Source organism: Petaurus breviceps, unplaced genomic scaffold, assembly GCF_028583685.1.
Source record: "Petaurus breviceps papuanus isolate PSGF00001 unplaced genomic scaffold, PetGlider_PUasm1.0 183, whole genome shotgun sequence".
Classification (NCBI taxonomy): Eukaryota; Metazoa; Chordata; class Mammalia; order Diprotodontia; family Petauridae; genus Petaurus; species Petaurus breviceps.
In genome coordinates this window covers 3467364-3488852 of record NW_027185791.1, presented here as the reverse complement: position 1 = coordinate 3488852, position 21489 = coordinate 3467364, and the positions used below count along the sequence as shown (strand labels likewise).

Here is a 21489-nt window from a genome sequence, read left to right as displayed (position 1 = left end):
GAGAGAGAGAGAGAGAGAGAGAGAGAGAGAGAGAGAGAGAGAGAGAGAGAGCGCGCAAAGATATCTTTTTCCTAGACTACAGTTTTCCTCAAGCCCTTTGGCTCACCCCTTCTATAGCTTTCCTGAAATATTTTTCTCCTTAGATAGGGCTATGTTCTTTTCTCACTGCACACAGCCAGCCAGTGACCCAAGGGTGGAGCTCCCTTTGAAGTTACTGGGAGATCTGCATTGGAACTAGCCTTTGGAGAGCAAGGAGCGAATGTAGCCCCGACTGAACATCTTTTATCCTGGAGGCTTTCATGCCATGAAATACATATCAAAGGAAGATTAAAAATTTCAAACCAAACCAAACTGAATGTTGTTAAATGTTCCATCCCTTTCGTATGTGTATACCAAACCAATTACAGACTTAGAGCAAATGAGTTGCACATTTTTCCAGAATAGTCTTTTTTCGAGAACAGCCAGTTTCAGATAATGCCAGAGGAGGAAGAAAATTGTGTTGTTATCCTTGTTCTGCTCTAAACCTGTACCCGGCCTGATGCAGAGTTATAGGCTAACTTGGACCTGGTTTATTCCTTAGTAATTTCTTTACATAAAAAGGAAAGAAAAACCACCTAAATTCTAAGGAAGACAATGACTATGTGGTCATGAGCTGAAAAAGTGTTCTTTCTGAACTTTTGTGTGGTTGACACAGCATCTGGGAAAAGGAAGAAAAACTTGTTCAGAAGGTAGAAATTACAGTTGTTATGAGAATTTTTTAAATTTTTTTTATTCCTCCTGCATGTTTTAGTTAGTATTACCTCACCTGATGAAAATCTGTCCCATGGGATGTAAAAATTTATTTAGAGCCTTTAACATTCCTTAGATAAGAAGCCAGAGGAAGAATCTCAACTGTCCCTGGCTCCTTCACGACATGCAAATCTTTCTTCTCAATCAGCCTATCTGTAACCTCTAAATGTGGTGTAATCTGTAACCTGACTTAATTTACCTTTAAGGTTTGTTTGATGAGGTTTGTTTCCTTGGGGTATGTATACGATTATTACTTTGTTTAACTAAGTTTGTTGAACTTTTATGACATTGAAGAAAATATGGAATTGAACCTATTATGTTTTCTTTTAACTTTTGTGGCTGAAGAGGAAATACAAGATCTTAATATGGGAATGAATTATTTCTCTGTCACTCTGGCATAATTTTTCCTATAGGAAGCCTTGTCATAATCCTCATGATTGGTTGGGTTTTCTCTGAAGCCTGAACCTGTGCTTGGGCATAATAATAAAACCTAGGTTTTTACCTCCATAATTTCTGTGTTGTGGTCAATATACATTTGGCAGCAGTTACCTACCACATGAACTCAAAGAGGAGATATTTTTCCTATAACAAAGCATATATTAAAAGGTGAGAAAGATACTTAATATGAAATAGAAAAAACATTTCTGCACAATTTTTCCTTTAGTGAAATTTTGGTGTTTTGGCAAGAAACAGAGCTCTCATGTAGAATTACTATGTTTATTCCATAAGAGGCATACAGACAGAATAAGGGAAAGAAAAGAATTAGAAAATGATCTTATTTGCAATAGGAAATAAAAGTAGATTTAAGCATTCAAATGAAATGCTTCTGTTGAAAGCTGCTGTCTTGTATATTCTTTTTTCAAGACTATCGATTATATTTTCTTTCAGAATAATGAAATATTACTATTGGGTATACAGATGACATGAAAATAATAAGTGCTATTTTTAAAAAGTAGATCCCAAAATTGGGACACTAATGCATTGTTGGTGGAGTTGTGAACTGATTCAACCATTCTGGAGAGCTATTTGGAACTATACCGAAGGGACAATCAAACTGGGCATACCCTTTGATCTAGCAATACCATTACCAGGTCTGTATTCCAAAGAGATCAGAAAAAGAGGAAAAGGACCTACTTGTACAAAATTTATAGCAGCTCTTTTTGTGGTAGCAAAGAATTGAAAATTGAGGGGATGCCCATCAATTGGGGAATGGATGAAGAAGTTGTGGTATATGGATGTAATGGAATACAATTGTGCTATAAGAAATGAAATTTCAGAAAAACCTGGAAAGACTTACATGAATTGATACTCAGTGAAGTGAGTAGAACCAGGAGAACATTGTACAACAGTAACAGTAACATTATACAATGATTGACTATGATAGACTTAGCTCTTCTCAGCAATACAGTCATCCAAGGCAATTCCAAAAGACTCATGATGGAAAATGTATCCACATCCAGAGAAAGAACTGATGGCATCTCAATGTAGGTTGAAGCATTTTCTTTCCACTCTGTGTGTGTGTGTGTGCGTGTATTTTCCTTTTGTTCTGTTTCTTTCATAACATGACTAATGTGGAAATACATTTAACAGGATTGCACATATATAACCTACATCAGACTGCTTGCTATCTTGGGGAGGAGGGAAAGAATAGAGGGAAAGAGAAAAATTTGGAATTCAAAAACATAAAAAATGAATGTTGAAAAATATCTTTACATGTAATTGGAAAAAATAAAATAATATTTACATAGAAAGTAGATTCCATTTAGTTATATATGATATCCTAGAAATAGTAAAGAACATAAATGCTTCATCTAGTATGACATAGCAAATGAGGAGACCCCAAACCATCACTTCCCTATGTATGTTGTCTTATTAGAATGTAAGTTCCTTGAGAGCAGGAGATTTCTTGCTTGCATGTATTTGTATCTCGACCCCTTACCACAGTTTACCCTTAATAAATGTTTGTTCATCCATTCATTCATGTTGAAACAAGATCTAAAGAGGTTATTTACTAGTTACTGGTCCACCAGCACTAGAACCTCAGGGTTCTTCACACAACAAGATGCTAATATCTGCAGAGCTTAATAGCAACTTTTCAATTCTGTCATAGGCTAAGATCTTTTAGATAGCCAGTTCTTGCTCCATGGTTTCCAATCATTTGAGCATACCTTAGATCTTTATTTAGTTGCTTTCTTTTGAGTATTTACATACAAAGACTAGATTGACTTCGGACTTTGGAAATAAATCAACCAAACTTTTGACAGCATTCTTGGGGAAAAAAAAGATAAATTGGTTTTATATGTAATGGTTTATTGTTTATCATAGTAGCTATTAAAAATAGATAACCAGAGGCTAATAATGTTAATGGTCCCTTTCAGTATTAGACAAAAATCAATTGTCAGTGGACATAGCATATATGAATACATTCTTTCAGGTTGAAATTTTTCATTATCTTTCACAGCATTTTAAACACATGATTTCTAAGAAACACATTTTTCAATCTAAGATTTTTATGTTAATGATGACCACAAAAAAACAGGTTAAAGCATAATGACATTTTCAACTTCATACAATTATAAGAGAGCTCAAAGGGACATATTCTGTTCATGAGAAAAGGCATGCACAATTTGTCAAGGTTGATAAACTTCCCACCAACAACTTTTACATATATATTCCTTTGAAATTTGGTGGAGAGCAGCAGTTAGATAGATTTCCAAATGGAAGTAATTAAAATTGCATTGAATTGAGCTATTGACTAATCCTAGGCTATTAATCAGGCTAAAAAATTCTACGATCAGAGCTCAGTGTTCTGAAGCACTGTAAAATAATAGTATTTGTGATCAGTGATGCAAGTAGCCGCAATTAAGCAGTTCACTTGACAAATGAGAGGGTACACTTTATTTTGCACTTAATTGAATTGTTGTACATGCATGGTCACCATTGTCTGCTGCCTTTCATTTTGGTTTCCAGCCATTTGAGCACACACATTTATTAAGAGGAACAATTAAGTCTGCCTTGGCCTTTGGCTGCATAAGTGCAGAAAGTGAAAACTAGGCCACAAATTAAGATTCTATGGAGTATTATGGATATTTCTCCATAGTTGTAATTTTCCTAATCAAATTTTGAAAAACAAATTTGAACCCTGTTGTGGAATTACATGACACATTAACTCAAAAGACTTCATATAACTCAGTGGTTTCTTGAATAGGCAGAGCAGAGAATTTTAAAAATAGATTTGAACATTTATCTGTTTTATGGAAACCCAAACTGATCTATTCTTTCAAGCTGAAGAGGAATGTTCTCTGCTGGTGGTACTAGGGATAGAGCCAAAATTTGGAGTTAGGAAGACCTGAGTCTGCCTCAGACATTTTACTAAAAGGTATAACACTAAGCAAGTCAATGTCTCTGTGCCTGAGTTTTCTCATTTTATAATGGGGTTAATAATCGAACCCATCTCACAGGTTTGTTGTGAGGATCAAATGGGTTAACATGTATAAAGTGTTTAGTACACTTTAAATGACTATATAACTACTAGCTTTTTAATGATGATGATGATTATTTTCTACTGGTCTTTTCAGAAAAGTCATGCTGTTGCAAAAAAAAAAAACTATGCCATCTTATCCTTTATTAGGTAACAAATGGTGGTACTTGCTGCATATCTTCATTCACTTCTGGGTTAAACAGAGATTTTCAGGGAGAAGCCTCTCATGGATAACACCTTTGTTAACTTATAAAAGGAGCAAACAATCTAAAATTCAATTCTGAAGGCATGTTTAAATATAAGGAGACATTTTAAAAGTGTACCCTCACTTTTTGCCTTGTTACATCAGATATCGTGGTTGTAGAAGGGCCCAGAACCATGTAAATGCCCATTTCCATAAAAATAAATTACATAAGTCAGTCACCCAAGGATGACCTTTCTCCCTGGTTCTTGGTCATCTTAGACTTTATTTTCAGTTTCCTTAATTATCAAAAGTAGGTAACAACAGCTTCTTTACCTACCTCACAGAGATGGTGTGAGGATCAAAGGAGACAATAAATGGGATAAAACTCTTTGGCAAGTAAAAAGCATCATGTAAATATACTATATTTTGTATTATTGAAAGCTTTTTTCTTTTTATCAAAGCTTTCTCTTCAACATTCTACTTGATCAAACATGTACTTCTCTGCACACAAAATGCAGTCAAAATTTTGTTTAGAAATTTAAAAAAAATAAATTTTGGTACCAGGTTGTTAGCTTTGGAAACACATTTGACTATTTTGGAAATTGATTTACCTTAGAGGGTTGTGTAAGTATTTTCTATATGACAGCAAAGAAATAGACAACTAGTGATTAAAGTCCTTTCTGTACTCCAGTTTGAAAGTCTAGGGCCCTAAATGGAAGCCATGGCCATGGACTGGCCCATAAGGGGAGATTGCTAGGAGTGTGTGATGAACAAATTAGAAAGTGGGAAGATAAAAAAAACCCACTTATCATTTCCCTATGATAATCAATCATCTCCGGTCATATTGTCTTCAGTTTTTGTCACTTTTATCTCCAGAACTGCCATATTTCACTTTGCTTTATTCTCCTTATTCCATAACATCTTCTTGCCAATCCCTGGTGCTTGCATGCATGCATGTTCTCACTCCCAGCTCCTTCCAGTTGTAGAACCAGTTCTCCAAAGGGGCGTGTTAGTCTACTTCCAAAGAGCCCCTCCCTGCACCTCATTCCTGCTTTTTGTGCCTTCCCATTAGAATGTAAGCTCCTTGAGGGCAGAAACTATCTTTGCTTATATTTGTAACTCAAGGATTTGGAACAGAGTAAGGGCTTAATAAATTCATTTCCATTCATCCATCCATCCATCCATCCATCCATCCATTCATTCATTCATTCATTGTCTCCAACACGACAATACTATCACTATGTTTATGGATGGACCAAGCATTCATGATAGCTCTGATTCCTCTCTTTGTCTCCACCCCAACCTCTTGCCTAGAGACCCCAAGCCCTTACTCCCTAGAAAATTTTCTGGCTCCTTCAGAAGCCCTCAGCAGGTAGAATCTGTGCTCTTGGTACTGGCTAGTGAGTAAGACTGCCCTAATATTTTTCTTTCTTTAGATTGAGAAGCAGAAGATAAATAGGTTGCGACTTACATCACAGATGTCATTGATTATCTTGCCTTCTAAATATTTCCTTCTTCCTAATTTCCCTTTTCCCTAGAGGGCATACCCAGTCTCCTAGGTTCTCAACATCCTCTTCCTCCTCCTCCTCCTCTTGACTCCTCACTTAACTAAAGTTGCTTTCTTAAAAATTACCAAAAATTTCTTAACTGCCAAAATATGGTGACCTTTTCTCAGTACATCTTTCTTGACTTCTCTGCAGTGTTTAATACTGTTGACCACCTTCTCCTTTTGGATACTTAACTCTCTCCAGTATGAATTCCTGAAAATTATACAAGTATGTTGTCTATTAAAAAAAACAAAACCTCATATCTGCAGACTTTAAAACTTAGAAACATTTCCCAACTTGATTAAACATCTTCCAAATGAAGAACATCAGTGAAATTTGAAACTTCTTGCTAAACATCTAAAAATGCAACACCTTCCAATTAGTTTATAAAAACAAATGACTTATGTCAGGGAAGATGTAAACTTACTAGCTGAATTACAACAAATAACCTTTTCATAATTAGTGGATGGGATTGGAAAAGTGAATACCATGATTTAGTAAGTACCAGAAATGATGCACTTCTTTTTGGATCTATTTATCTTTGTGAGGTATCTTTGCCAGCTGTGCCAACCATTAAGTAATGAAATATACTCAACTTCCAACTGAACCCTCAAATCACAAAGTGATTTGCAAAAATAATGAGATATATTCCATCACATTTCTCTCACTAAAAGTACCATTATTATTATTTGGTGAGAACAAAAGGTTTTAATACAGATTAAGACCAAGATATTGTTTTAAAAATACGATTTCACTTTATTTCAATCTTTCATTTCCATTTTGTGCACAGTTTATTAATGTACCTTCTTATTGGTAGAGTAATACATATATATATATATATATATAATTGATAAATAAGCAAGCATTCCTGTATTAGAGATGAGTGCACAGAAATTTTTTACAATCAAAAAACTTTAGGGATGCTATGAAAAGATTTGGCCCCATTTCCCAAGGTAAGGAGCTCCTCTTTTTGTTGAAGCAGACAATAATGATCAGGCTGTGTCTCTGTTTCAGACCCTACCAGTGTGGTCACTGCTCCCAGTCCTTCTCCCAGCCTTCTGAACTGAGGAATCATGTGGTTACCCACTCCAGTGACAGACCTTTCAAGTGTGGCTATTGCGGTCGTGCCTTTGCTGGGGCTACCACCCTCAACAACCATATCAGAACTCATACTGGAGAAAAACCCTTCAAGTAAGTAACCAAGACATCAGATATTTCCCCCTCTCACCTAGTTCTAGGAACTTTTCTCGTGAGTAGGAAAAAAAGTGGAGGGTCCCCAGCACCATACTGTTTATCTCAACCAACTAGTGGTTAAGGCACTTGAAAGATCAAAATCCAGGCTTTAAGAAGAATTGTGTTTTTTTCAAGAGATTGTTATCAGGCTAATGAGATTCTGTATGCCTGGTTTAGAGCTTTGGTTCAGTCAATTAATTGCTCTATGACTTGAACAAGTCATTTTACCTCTCTGAAACCTCACTTTACCTTCAAATAAGACTACTTCTTTAAGTCCCTTCCAACTTCTAAAATTTTGAGTCTAAGATTCATGAGGAGAATCTGTGAAAAGTCTTTTGAAATATATTCTTTTCATCCACTAGTGAAGTACAGCTGTGATTAATTAATTGACAATTGAATAATGGTTTTAAAGGAAAGATTTTCTTTAAGATATCTAATGAATGACTTCCCTTCCATCCCCAAATGTACTAAGCTACTTGATTGTGGGCATAAGACTGGTCATGCCTCCTGCTGTTTAGCCTTAGATCAAATATCGTGACTATACATTCAGTGTGCTTTTAAGAGCTTCAAAATTACTATGTTGATGAGAGAACAAAAACCAGAAATAAGAAGCATCATTATCCTTGTCAGGGTTTCTGGTGACGGAAGAAAAAGCGGACCTGAACATTAACAGAGAAAGAGCATCTCAGAGACCAATTTCAGCTTTAGGTGACAGAGCCATGCAATGGAAATCTTAGCTTTGACAAGGTTGCAATGATACTTGATACAGTTCTTACTGACTATGCATAGAGAACTTTATTGTTTTGAAACCTTTTGAATTTCTCAATTATTTCCCATGTTGGTCTTGATTTTTTGTTGACAAAGGAAAAAGAAAAAGTGCATAGGGATCCTGCATCCATTCCTCTACTAAGGGACAAACCAAGAATTGAATCAAGGTCAATACTGTAAAATAATGTGAAGATTAATGCCTATGCTCCGTCTCAGCCAAGAAGAAGGAATGTGTTAACAAGACTGTTTCTTTAAATAATGTGTCATTCTTGATATCTGTACCAACTGGCAGGGAGTGGTATTATTTTCTTCCTGAGACCAAATAATGACCTGGATAAGAATAAATCTGACAGATTTGGCCTCCAAATGTCCTTATTGTCCTGCCAATGGAGGAAGAAGTGAATGAAAGGTTGTTTTTTGTTTTGCTTTTTCCACTATTGAGGACAGAGCATTTTCTTTTAACCTAGTAACATCCCTCCATTTCCCTCTTCCTTTGGTTTCAGGTATGTCATTAATTAATACTTGAAAACAATGGTAATTAGTATTATTTGGATTCCATAAAAAGAACAATGGGCCAGAGACTGACTAGAAGCAATGTGGGATTTATCAATGCCTTTGGCCTTGGATGGCTCACACATTTGGCCATCAAAGAGTCACAAATTCTGCCCTCACCTCTGTGGATGAGAATGGTGATTGTCTTACACTTTCCAGGGAGCTCTGCCGGGGAGCACCTAAGCATTCTGCACCTGGGCCTTTCAAAGTCAAAGCGATTTTTTTTTAAAACACAGTTCACAGGAGTGAACCAAATATGGTGCTAGGAATCAGATTGATTTTTATCTAGTAGCTGTGTAAATAGATTTTAGTAATTAATTGAAGAGGTTTCAGGGTCAAAATGGAAAATAGATTTCTATTAATGTTAAGGTGTTACTTATGTGTAACCTCGTTGACTCCACTCAATTTTCCCCCCTAACAGCCTGTTTTTGTCATGTTTCCAATAGATTTAACATTTTTGCTTAGATTTAATTTATCATATTAATATTTCATGAAATGATGCTTTCCTCAGGTTGTGTGTGTGTGTGTGAGAGAGAGAGATAGAGACAGACAGACAGAGAGACAGATAGACATACAGATACTTAATTGGTGAAAGGAAACCAGTTAGCCAGGCCTGGATTTATTGAACAGATTTCTTTTTCTTCTATTATTGCACCTGTCAAGGTTCATGATATTTGTAGTTTTCCTTCATGATATGTCACATGCCTAGGGAAGAGCTTTCTAGGAAACCATTCATCTTTCTCTGAGGAAAATGGGAAGTTAAGTCCTTTTATCCATACTATACAATATCAGGATTAAGCAACCCTGAAGCAGTTATGTGTAGTTCATAGATACTCATACCCTTTTGGATTTCATAAATATTACAGAGATATTATTCTACCATCCCACAAATCAAAACATTCAAAAAGTTCCTACTGCAGAGTAGTCAGCAAAATGGGTTTCAGAATAAATATTAATTATATTTATTTAACTAATAGGGCTTACCTTAAAGATTGTATCTTATAAAAAGAAAACTACATTTAAAAAGGTGAAGGTGAATAGTATTCCTTGTATATGTGTGTGAGCATATATATGGATGTATGTATATACATGTGTTTAGCGGTAAAAACTAGACCTATGATTTCACAGGGATAGGAAATACTAGGGTAAAGAAATTTCCACTATTAATGCAGGATGGCATCTTCCTTATAACTTGTCACAACTTATTTTTTAGAGTGTTTCCTAGAGTGCTGAGAGTTTAAATGACTTGCCCAGGGTCACCCAGCCAGTGTAGGTCAGAGGCAGGATGTGAACCTGGGTCTTCCTAATTTTGAGGCCAGCTTTCTATCCATTAGACTGCCTCTGCTGCTGCTGCTGCTGCTGTGTGTGTGTGTGTGTGTGTGTGTGTGTATACATCTCTGATACTTGGATATCCAGTGACTTAATTGAGTCATGCACACATGCAGTAGGGGAGGGTCCAGGCCTTTGATTTCATCATTGTAAAGAATTCCCTTTACTGTTGCACACTAGAAACTCATCTGAGATTTAGAAAGTTTCTGGGTAACTGAGATATTAAATGACTAGCCCTTGTTTACACAACTAATGTGTGTCAGAATTAAGACTTGAACCTAGGCTTCTATTTCCCAGGCTGGCCCTATATCCACTAAGCCATGCTATCTCTATGGTGTGTGTATTATGTATATATGTATGTACACGTGTATAAAATCAGGTGTCTTTTCAACTCCTCTGATTGGGCAAGGGGTCTTCTGTACATGGCATCAGATGAAAACCAATGCTGAAACTTCTTAGGAGACTTTTTCTTTAAAGTGATTTTTAGAAAGTTGGTGAGGATTATAGAAGTAAAAACCAAAGACCAAAAACCCTAGGTAACTAACCAGGGATTCCACTTAAAGTCAAGAAGTCTGAATTCCTTTTATTTCTTTGCTCTAGTTTTTCATTTTAATAAATATCAACTTTTACTGAAGAACACATTTCTCAACCCATCTGGTTATTGTGGGAGAAGTATTTTATAAACAGTAAAGCCTCATAAAAGGTGTGTCATTCTTATTATTAACTATACATTGTAGGTCTGGAGCATAGATCATAGTAACCAAACCTGGCCCTAAACTGTACTCTCAAGAATGAATAGGAATTTACCCAAAATGAAAAGGTCAGAGCAAAGACTTGGGTCTATTTTTCAGGATATGTAGGCCTGAGAGGTCATGGGGAACTAGCTGGTCATTCATGAGTAGTTGCAAGTCAGAGAAAATGTGTACTGAGGACAGCATTCTGTCTCTTCATTATAACTGGCCAAACCTCAAAATATTCCACATGGTTAGTTTGGAGCCTACCTCATACTTTTGCCTTTGGAATCTGCAGTCAGGCTATAAATTTATTCAAGGAAGTATTCTCTATCTTGATTACAAAAAGAAAATTTTTTTTTTACCTTAAATATTTGGTTCACACATCAAAGGCAAATAAACTCGAATTGAGTTACTACCTACCTGTTTGCTGGGCCCTTGACCTAAGGCTAAAAGTAGTATTAATTCATTTTGACAAATATGTGGTATAAGTTTAGCATTCTTGCTGTTTCCCTTTTGAATTATAAAAATATCCCATTTCTTCTCTTCTTTCTAGCATGAGACAAATTCTAAAGTACCTTTGATAGTAAGGAAGCTCTTAATATCCTATTAATGTAGCTTATTAGCCTTTCTAACAGTAAGCTTTCTATTAATAATCAGTGAATTGAGAATTCACGTTTAGCAAAGACATGTACTAAGGTGATATTGTAAGATAAATTGGTATTTATTGGTATTGGGGCTCACTGTCCCACAAGCACATGGAAGGGGTGAGTGAGCTTAAGATTTGATATGATGATAGTGAGACATATGTGTAGGATACATATGTGGTCATGGCAGACTCACAACTCTTGGTACCAGAGGGTCTTTTCCTCTTTGTAGGGTCCTCATGCAGCTCTTTGCTGGACAGTTTGATCAGCTGTCTCCCAAGATTTGCTTCTTTCTTGAATTCACAGCTGTCACTTACCTCTACCATGAGGCATTAGGCTTTCTGAAGCTATGTCTCTCTTCTCTTGGGTGACTATCTCTCCATATTTGTGTCTTTCGTAGTCTATCTCTCTGCTTTCAGATGAATACACTGTAAAACCACTGGTCCAGTAGCTTCAATGGCCTTTCCTTGTTGCTTTCTTATACTCTTTTAAAGGAGTCTTCTTTCACAAGACACTCCTACGGCTCAAATCCTCCCACTCTCAAGCTGTTGAACATGTGAATTGGGTTTCTGTTTATCTATAGGTCCCAGGTCACAATATTTCCTTCTTGAGAGAGAGTTTGCACCTGATAAATGGATCATAGTAGAGATTAAGCTTTTTTTCACATTAAAACCTAATCAAGACTACTGATTGGTTCTGTAATATACCTCAACTGAGGTGACTTGACCTTAATAATATTAATTGAGGTGTGTGTGCACATGTGTGTGAGTGTGTATGCATGTGTGTGAGTGTGTGTGTGTGTGAATATGAGGGGCAGAATGCTACCACTTCCACTCCTTATAGCATAATTACAAACACTGGCCTCCTTGCTGTTTCATGAACAAGATATTCCATCTCTTGGCTCCAGGGAGTTCCTCTGGCTGTCCTCTAAACCTGGAATGTTGTCTCTCCTCATTTCTGCCTTCTGCTTTCCCCAAATTTCTGTAGGTTCCAACTAAAATCCCATCTTCTACAGGAAGCCGTTCCTAACACCTCTTAATTCTAGTGTCTTCACTCTTTTTAATTATTTCCTCTCTATCCCATATATAACTTTCTTGTACATATTTGCTGGTTGTCTCCCTCGCTAGACTGTAAGCTCCTTGAGGGCAGAGATTATTTTTTGCTCCCTTTTTGTATCCCTTGTGCTTAGAACAGTGTCTGACACATAGTAGGAAATAAATGCTCATTGGCTAATTGAAACTGAACAGTCACCTACTTAAGTGAAGAGTGAGCTCAAATCTAGTCTTACTTATGACTTCCAGAATGATACAAAGCCAAGGACCAAGATTATTTCCTTTTTCTTTGCTATCATTTTTAGGACATTCTGTTTTCACGTCAGACTTTCTGATTTCACTGTCAAAAACTCTGCCATCTGCAAACTAACTCAGAACATGCAATCTGTCACTCACATCTCATTCTTGTCTGTGGAGGGCACAAGCTAAAATTCAAGACGTCCTTCCCTCCAACTACTTTGCCATTAACATCATCATCTTTTCTTCTTCATCTCATCACACCAGTATGAAATACAAGGACAGATCTACCCGGGCTTGAGAATTAGTTTCCCAGTACAGGACTGCATTTTAACCTATAGTTTTCACTGTGTGTTTTCTTCTGAATTCACGAAATGGTGATATCAGAGAAAGGCATATATTCCATCAACTCAAGGACATCGAAGGGCATGCTGGAGTCAGTGCCCGTAGGAGAGATTGTTCAATTTTTAGGGTGACCATTTACACCTTGGAAACTAGTGAGCATTATAAATCGGGGCTTGATTTATTGTTTTGTTAGTCATCTTGCAGGCTTCACAAAAACAGACAGTGGTAGAACTATAGTCTGGACTTATGGCGTGATGGAGAAAATGGCCACGATGCGGATTAAACTAAATGTATGTCATGAGTGCATTGTTTTTTCCCCAGGGAGCCAGCTGTTAAACATTTACCAGCTTACCTGTGAGAGTATCAAACCTTAGCACTTTCTCTCATACAAAAAGATCACAACTTCCTTTGTCCAACCTTTTAGGGTGCGGATTTGTGATTTAAAATATATATTAAATCACCTGATTTTGTTAGTACTCTACTCACCCCCAAGAAGATGAATCTGCCAGTAAAGCAAATTAAATTAGAAACTTATTCTACTCACCTTCTCATCCTCTACTCACCTGCTCACTTTCTAAGAGAGCAGACATGTAGACTACACTAGAGGATTTTTTTTTTATGATCTTTCTGTAAAATAATTATATCTTGAGAACCACCACTGTATTTTCTTTGTAATACATATTTAGGAAGGAATTTAGGAAGTTAGAAATTTAGGAAGGAAGGAAGGAGGAAGAGGAAAGAAAGGAGGGAGAGAGGGAGAAAAAGAGGAAGGAAGGAAATAAACTGCTATTAAGCACTTAAGTTCTGATAGTGCAAACAATACATATAGGGGCATAGTAGTCAGCAAAGGATGAAATCATAGGCATGGTGAGTAGAGCCATAGTACAATCAATTGACTCACCTTTTTCAGAAGCAGTTATTAGTGTTGGTTTAGTTAATATCCTGATAGTACAAGGAGGAGAAGGGTCAAAGAATAAGTGTAGGGAATCATAGAAAGGAAAATGTCAGTGGAGGTTAATCAGGTGGCTGGAGCTGGCTAGGTGTAGTGAGTTTTCCCCAGTCAGCACAGCCCCAGCATGGGAGCTGTAGCTCCCTTTGGGTGGGTGCAGTATCAGGGTGGCATGAGCAGAAGATGGCAGGGATGTGTAGCTGGGGGCTGAGTCTGGCTGAATATAGTCAGCTTTCATTAATTAGCATGGCCCCTGGGCAGAAGGAAGTTACACTCACACTTGAGAAAAATCTAGAACTTCATATCCTGTGTTTCCTTATCTGTAGAATAAGGAGGTCAGTAGAGATCTGGCATTCTTAAACTAATTCCAGAAGTATGTTGGAGGCAGCCCTAACCAACTTGTGAGCTGATTATGAAAATTTCAGCGTAAGCCTTTACATGTCAGAAATAGGCAAATGCTATAAATCAGAACTTGATTTGTTATTTTGTTGATTGTCTTGTCTAAAGAAAGTGATTTACAAAATATTAATAATACAAATTACATTTAAAAGCATGTTGTTAAACAATGGTTAAACGTTTACCAGCATACAAATATTTACCAACCCCCATTAGCAGCAGTCTATGAACTTATATGGGAAAAAAATTTACCTTTATTTCAATATAAATTCATTTCCTTTATAATCCTATGTATTTTACTTTATACACTTAAAAACATTATTCTGAGAAAGGTCCATAGGTTGCCATATGGGTCCACACAATACACACAAAAAGGCTTAGAACTACTGGATTAGCTGGTCTCTGAGCTCCCAGCTAGCCAACACTAGTATGGGTAGCTCTTTCTGTATTGCTGTTAGTCTAAAAAGTATGTGTAGGTACCATATGCAATGGTTTCTTCCATACATGTTATCCTGAACACCTTACTCCATCAACACTCTATATTCGAACCCACAGTATTGGAAAACCCAAATCCCAGATTAGGTATAGTGCTATGCTTCATAATTGTCCAAGCTAATCCTCTCACTGAAATTGATTCAAGTGCCTTCATGATAAAAAGCAATATAATAATTTGAAAGTTTGTCAAGCAATGAAAGGTAGTATATTTTGACACACTAATCCAGTAACTAATCAGTTTTCTAATAAACAATCAGCAATACACTAATGTGTCATCAGCACTTCAGAAGCTCTGGAGGGAGGGTGATCTGCACAGAGACGTTAATGAATACACCAAAAATCATTAAGTGATCAATACTTCTGAGTTATTTTCATTGAGCTGATAGGTCTGATACATTAAAGCTGACATTCTACATTTGTCAAGATCACAGTGCAGTTTTTAACAGTGAAGCAGCCTGCTAAAAATAAGCCTCGAAAGACAATCAAAGAAACACAACTTATGCACCCTTGACACGCTCAGCAGGTGCAGGAACCCTGATGAATGAATACGTAATCTAAGAACTCTAACTCCCAACCACACAATTCCTCATTAAAAGCTATGTAAAAATTTCAGAACTATGTACAGATACTTGGTCTAAATTTCACAAATAATTATTTTGGTGGCAGGACACCTGTGATTTAGAGAAGAGTAGAAAGTGAAATGCCTTGCGGGTAGCATAGAATATTGTTTGCCTCCAGCCCTGGTGGTGAATGAGGAATGTCTAAATTCATCATAGTGACTCTGCCATTGAGATTTTCATTCACAATGTAGATAACACATGGCACCAGAAAACAGGGCTAACTTCATGAACAAGGGATTTAGGGTAGTCGATAGTAGGAAATTCCCTATTGCTACTTATTCTCTGAAGATTTGGGGAAGGGAAATTATGAGCATGAAGGAATGCTGTTAAAATGTGGAAGGCAGCCATTCCTGATCATTGGTTGTGCATATGAGCAAATAGTGGCACCGATCACCACAGTGGCTCCCATGAAAGCTGACTGCCTGTAATGTCTCTTCTTTGTGTGTAAAAAATTGGTGTTTGGAGGCAAACATATTTTCTTTAAGTGAGTGAACATAGCACAAAGACTGGGAGATCTATGTAGCTCACTGCTATGGGATGCCACCAATTCTAGATGACATTCTTACTTCAAATAGGGAGTGGAGACATTGTGAAGAAGAGGATCCTCATTTTCACCCCCATCACTTGTTCTCCCACATTCTTGGGGCAGGTGAATTAACATTAGGGACTCCCATGTTTTGGCTTTTTTTTTTTAAAGCCTTGAAATTTACATACTTTTACCCAAAATAAAGTTGGGCAGTGTTAACATGAGCAACTTACAGAAAAAGCAACGGACCTCCCATAGCATTGCAAACAAATGCACTGTGACCTCTTGTTTCCAAACTAAGAGATGATCACCCTGGGGCTCCTGTACTCACAGAAGTTGAAATCCTGATTTCAAATTAGCAGAAGGTGAAATTCTATTTGTCATCAATTTCTTCTTGGGGTTACAGAGCAGAAAACTGCAGACAAGCTGCTTCTTTGATGGCTCACTCCTAAAAATCTCTTTTTGTTCTTTATCTATTTGAACTGACAGTGATCAGAGCTACAGCAGGACAGGCCTCTCTGGAGAAATCACCTTCCCCCTGCCTATTGACAGATCCCTCTGTTCTGAATCAGACAGGCCTTGTCCCATCATAGGCATCAAGGCCTTGGAAGGAGCCACCAATTAAACCTCTTGAGCCGGTAAAATCTGAAGCCACTTTGGAGTGTCTGTTCTGATTAGGCAGGATGAGACAAAGCCCATCACCCCCCCAGGAGCAGCTCCCTGGTCTCAATTTTCTCTCTTGCCTCCACCAGGTGCGAGAGGTGTGAGAGGAGCTTCACGCAGGCCACCCAGCTGAGTCGACACCAACGGATGCCCAATGAGTGCAAGCCAATAACAGAGAGCCCAGAATCAATTGAAGTGGATTAACTGATTGACTGGTTGGAATTAAACTGCAAGGAAAGTCATGATTAAATGTCACGGACACTTAAGCAAAACCAAAGATTTCCTCTGAGCAACTTTCAATCAGCCCCAGAAAACCAAAAGCAGTAATAAAATAAGTAAGATGTTAAGAGATATTGATCCTGGCATGGAAGTGAGACCAGGAAAGAAATTATTTATTTATGACTAGGGATGAGACTTCTTTCAGTGGACAAGTAACCTGGGACAGCTAACATTCCTAGTCCCACCATGTATTTGCTTTATTTCTAAAAGCTTTTAAAAGAATTGTTATTTAGAACCAAAGGGAGAAATCTTATGGGTTCTTCTGCCCACAGTTATGACTGAGAATGCACATGGACTTATTTCTCACTGTACTTTTTTTAGTGGCATGACTCAATGGACCCAGATGTAAAGTCCTTCTTTCTGCTGGCTCATTTTGGTTTGGCTTGGTGCTGACTGTGATAGCATTTATAACACCTGAAGGGGGCCCCTGGAAACAGAAGCAAGAACCTTTACTAGACAGTGTTAACTTCAGACCGAAGAGCATTTCATTACCATGGTTTCCATGCTCACCACTTCCACACTTTTTTACATGGCTCCATTCACTCAACAGCCTTGTTTTGTAGAAGGAGAGCCCACAAAAGGAAGAAAATGATGTAAAATTCAAGGGTGGGAGAGAGGGGGGAAGGGACAGAGGAATTATTTTTGTCCTATCAGGGTATTGTTGATAAGAAGGGCATTTTAAGACTGCAGAGCTTCAGAAGATGGCTTTATTGTTCCACATCAGCTAGTAAAGGAAATTGGTTTTCAGTAACATTTTAGATCACAAAACTCTAAAATAAAATTTATCTGTGTGAAGCCAAATGTCCAATATTAGGTTTCAAGTATTTTTAAAAATTGTTTCAGAGGCCCAGATGATGCAAGGCTCAGTCTTCAAAGCTTTCATTATTTCTTCTGATCCTTTCTTCTTTCAAAGTCTGTGGAGGCTTTCTCATTTATTTGCTGAGTACTGGAGTTTGTGCCTAAACCCTAATAATAGGTAATACATAGAGAGAATACATCATCTAAAGCTGTGTGTTAAACCATAGAGGTCAGGGGCTCCATAGAGAAGCTCATTTTATTAATGGGAACTATCTGCCCAAGTCCTCAGGCCCTTGACTAGTTCTGTTCTTGAAAGACTGATAGATTGGAAGGAGAAAACCCTGTGGGCAAAATTTCACTTTTTTGTTTGAGAGTAAGGTAGACAGTATCCTAGGGACTTAAGTTCAATTTCTTTCTGTTAACAAGCCTGTGGATATAACTGGTACAGAGGTTGGTAGGGGCTTCCCACCACTGTCCTTTGGGACTCCAAGAAGCAGGGACCCATACAGACATTATACCTTTGACTAAACCAGTTTGGTCCCAGTTCCTCAGTCTGAATCTTTCTCCGAGGATCTTCTGGATTGTAGAAACCTCTCATTTGTAGCATTTCTAAGTCACACACTGTTGGAACATCTGGCATTTCTATGACTAACACAAACTACTAGCTCTCCGTTTTCATCACCATAGAGAAACATATTGCACTGTGTTCAACTGATTTTTAAAGGGACAGAGAATGACATGCTTACCCCAAATAATGCTTTCCTTTTCTCAGTAAATAAAGTCCTTTTCTAATTGTACTTCCCCATCTCTAACTTCCTCCTCCATTTTCTCACCCCGCTCCTTATTTCCATATCTAAAATGGAATAGCAGGGCTACTTCTCAGCTCCTATTAAGTGGAATTCTTAAGAAAATGTTACTGCAGTTTTTATCTGCCATGGGAAAGACTGTCTAATTGACATCTAGGTCTCAATCTTAGATCACATGAGTTCTTCCAAATACTCGCTTGCTGTCCTTTTTCTTGATTTAAAAAAAAAAAAAACCCTAGGCATTAAAACCCCAGGGGCCTGAAAGAAAAAAAATGTGTATTGCTCATCTGAGGTGTTGGGGATCTTTATTAATGTATACAATCCTCCCTACAGTAGAAGGAATACTAGAGATGGCCAGAGGTTAACTCAATGCATGTAAGCAAATGTGAATATATTGGACACTAAGTCTCCCAAATGAGGAAGAATTCCACGATTTGCAGGTGGTATACTTTTTGGAAGAGATAATTAGAGTTGAGGGGCCTAAAATTCAGGTTACTCATATTTTTGAGTTAGATACATTTGGTTGTTTGTTTCAGTCACTCAAATCAGCTCAACAAGGCTTCTGTCATGAGAGAGACAGACAGAGACAGAGAGAGAGAGACACAGAGAGAGAGAGAGAGAGACAGAGAGAGAGAGAGAGAGACAGAGAGAGAGAAACAGAGACAGAGAGAGATTTCCTTTTTTCTTGGTTCATCAAACCTGGAAAGGAAAAAAAAAAGGGTTTCCATTATAATTGACCTTATAACCCAGATGTCTATGTTAGCTGATGCTGAATACACATGGAATACTGTAGGCATTTTCATTTAACTTTTTTCACATTCTGACCTCACTTGTGCATTTTTTTCTCTTTGATTATTAGAAGAAAGTTTTGGCATTTATTTGCCCTCAACTTAGGCAAGAAAATATTTTCTGTCTGAACAAATAGAAAATAGGCATAATTTTTCAGGCATATAGGGACACTTGCAGTTTTAATACTGCCAAGAATCTCACAGAAGTTTGTAAACAGTGCCAGGTCTAACTCAGACAAAATGAAGTGAAGAATTAAGATAATTACTGAGATAAATCAGCTTTAAAACAATTTCATCTGAAAAGTAGGAGGTTTAACACTTGCACATAGTAAGTGTTTAATAATGTTTACTATCCAAATACTTAAGGCCAATTAAAAAGTCTACTTTAAATATCTAGACAATGCCTTCATTTCTCTACTTTGCTACTTAAAATTGACAGTAAAGGAACACAGAAGGAGAAAGTGTTGGTGACAATTACTAGCTTCCACTGGGTGGCGATTTTTGGTTATTGTTATTCCTCTGGACCTGTGATCTCATCAGCAGAGAGAACTCCCAGTGGCTATTTACCAATAAACAATTGTGCAAAGAAAACCTAAAAACTCTACTTACTGAATGAAGAAGGTGGTTTATATGGAAAGCCATATTGCTAGTGTTGAATACATCTGTCTCATGCCTCCCCCAGGAATAAGCTTTACCAATTTATCCTCACTATTAAGCTGTACTGAAATAAAAAGGGGACAATATATTCTATCAATATATGACATGTCATTTCAGCATATCTTGCCTCTTCCTCACTCACCACCCAGACAAGAGTCTTCTGAAATTATTGTAAGACAAACGGAAAGTAGCTATCGGTGCATTGTGATAGGAATTGGGCTCTTGAGTGTTCCTAGTTTTAAGAGGCAGTATTGAACATTGTCTCCTTCTATATTTAAGAATATTTTCTAAGCATGTATTTTATTTTACTGTTACTAGTTTAAAACAATATTGTTATCACCCCAAGGCTAGATGAGCAGTGGTCACTCATAGATTCTAACCCCATGACTAAACATCATGGAAACTTTGACCTGCTCCATTTCTGACCTGGGCCAGTTTGTCACTTTTCAAGTAGTCTGGTTGTCACCGTATGGGTGCTGAACTTAGTATGGTCACCTGATCAGCTTTAACCCTTCTGCAACTGAGAACTCCCAAATTCAAGCAAACCCCCCAGCCTCCACCTCCTTAGCAGCAGGGATTATTGCAGCCTATGTCACGTCTCCTTGTAAGCATTTGAGGATTTGTAACATGAAGTCCCCCACCTCCCCCGAGATGATAAGTTGTTATGCAGCTATTGTTTTATTTAACTGACATAATTTAATTTAGCCAGTACCTAACACTATGGTGTCAGTAATGTGGTACATATAGGGAACTATATCCGGCTTCTTGCCTTCCAGGAACTTGCAAACTAATATTTTTTTCTACTTTGATCCAACCCATCCCATTCCAATCCATTCTTTTAAAGAAGTCTGAGACTTTATCATCCCACTAATTTTCCTTCATTTGTTTCATGAGTTCGTATGTTAGGAAAATCAGTATTTTCATTGTAGGCAAGTGATTATTTATGTGAGTATACAGTCCTTTAGGGTTCAAGAAGTCAAAGATATTGCAACATGTGAAGGACAGAGCAGAGAAAAATCTCTTCTCTTTTGATTAGAAAGTACCCTTTTTAAGAGTGAATTACTGTGCATAAGCAGGTTAGCTTTGACTTACCTGTGTCCTTGAATCTTGGAAATGACACTGAGAAGTCAGTGAACCACTAGTCAGAGTGGGAAGAGGAGAAGTACCTGTATGGGTTTGACTTGCTTTCTTATCCCACTTACCGTGATAACAGCAGAATACTTTCTCGGTTTGTTTTGACGTCCATCTATTTTCCTCAGAGCTGTCTGCCTCCAGGGGGATTGTCTCCCACTGTGTCTGGGGTCTTTCTTGAGGCTGTTGTTACTCTGCTACTACAGTAGATAAATACAAATTGTAGTTTTAATTTTTTTAATTGCTCCTGTAAGAATTCCTTATGTATGCTGAAGGAGATTTAGTTCTTCATTGGAACTTGCAAAATGTGTGCACAGACTGACTTATCATTAAAAGCTGATCCCTGGTACTTTGTTCCCAGGATTCCTAACCTAAAAAACTGACAGTCAGGGGAAAGGGCATCACTACTGCTATGCAACAGCTCTATAAACAGAGAAACAGAAAATCCCCTCACAAATCTCCTGCAAAATGATCGCCTCTCCATTT

The 21489-nt window shown here is 37.5% G+C and overlaps 1 protein-coding gene and 1 long non-coding RNA gene across 2 annotated transcripts in view; one reads left to right on the top strand and one right to left on the bottom strand.

Annotated features, from left to right (window-relative positions):
- The window catches only part of PRDM6 (PR/SET domain 6), a 161180-nt gene extending 143768 nt beyond the window's left edge, over positions 1-17412 (top strand). Inside the window, exons 7-8 of the mRNA XM_069087814.1 lie at positions 7016-7192; positions 16634-17412. Coding sequence (XP_068943915.1) covers positions 7016-7192; positions 16634-16748 — 292 coding nt within the window. The 3' untranslated portion in view covers positions 16749-17412. The remainder of the gene's footprint in view (positions 1-7015; positions 7193-16633) is intronic.
- A 1587-nt stretch (positions 17413-18999) lies between these two features.
- On the bottom strand, positions 19000-21186 carry LOC138161052 (uncharacterized). The gene is made up of 3 exons (XR_011168255.1): positions 21075-21186; positions 19825-19936; positions 19000-19126 (listed from the first exon to the last, which is right to left on the bottom strand). It is a non-coding gene; the product is annotated as an uncharacterized lncRNA (long non-coding RNA).
- Between the last annotated feature and the right edge of the window lie 303 nt (positions 21187-21489).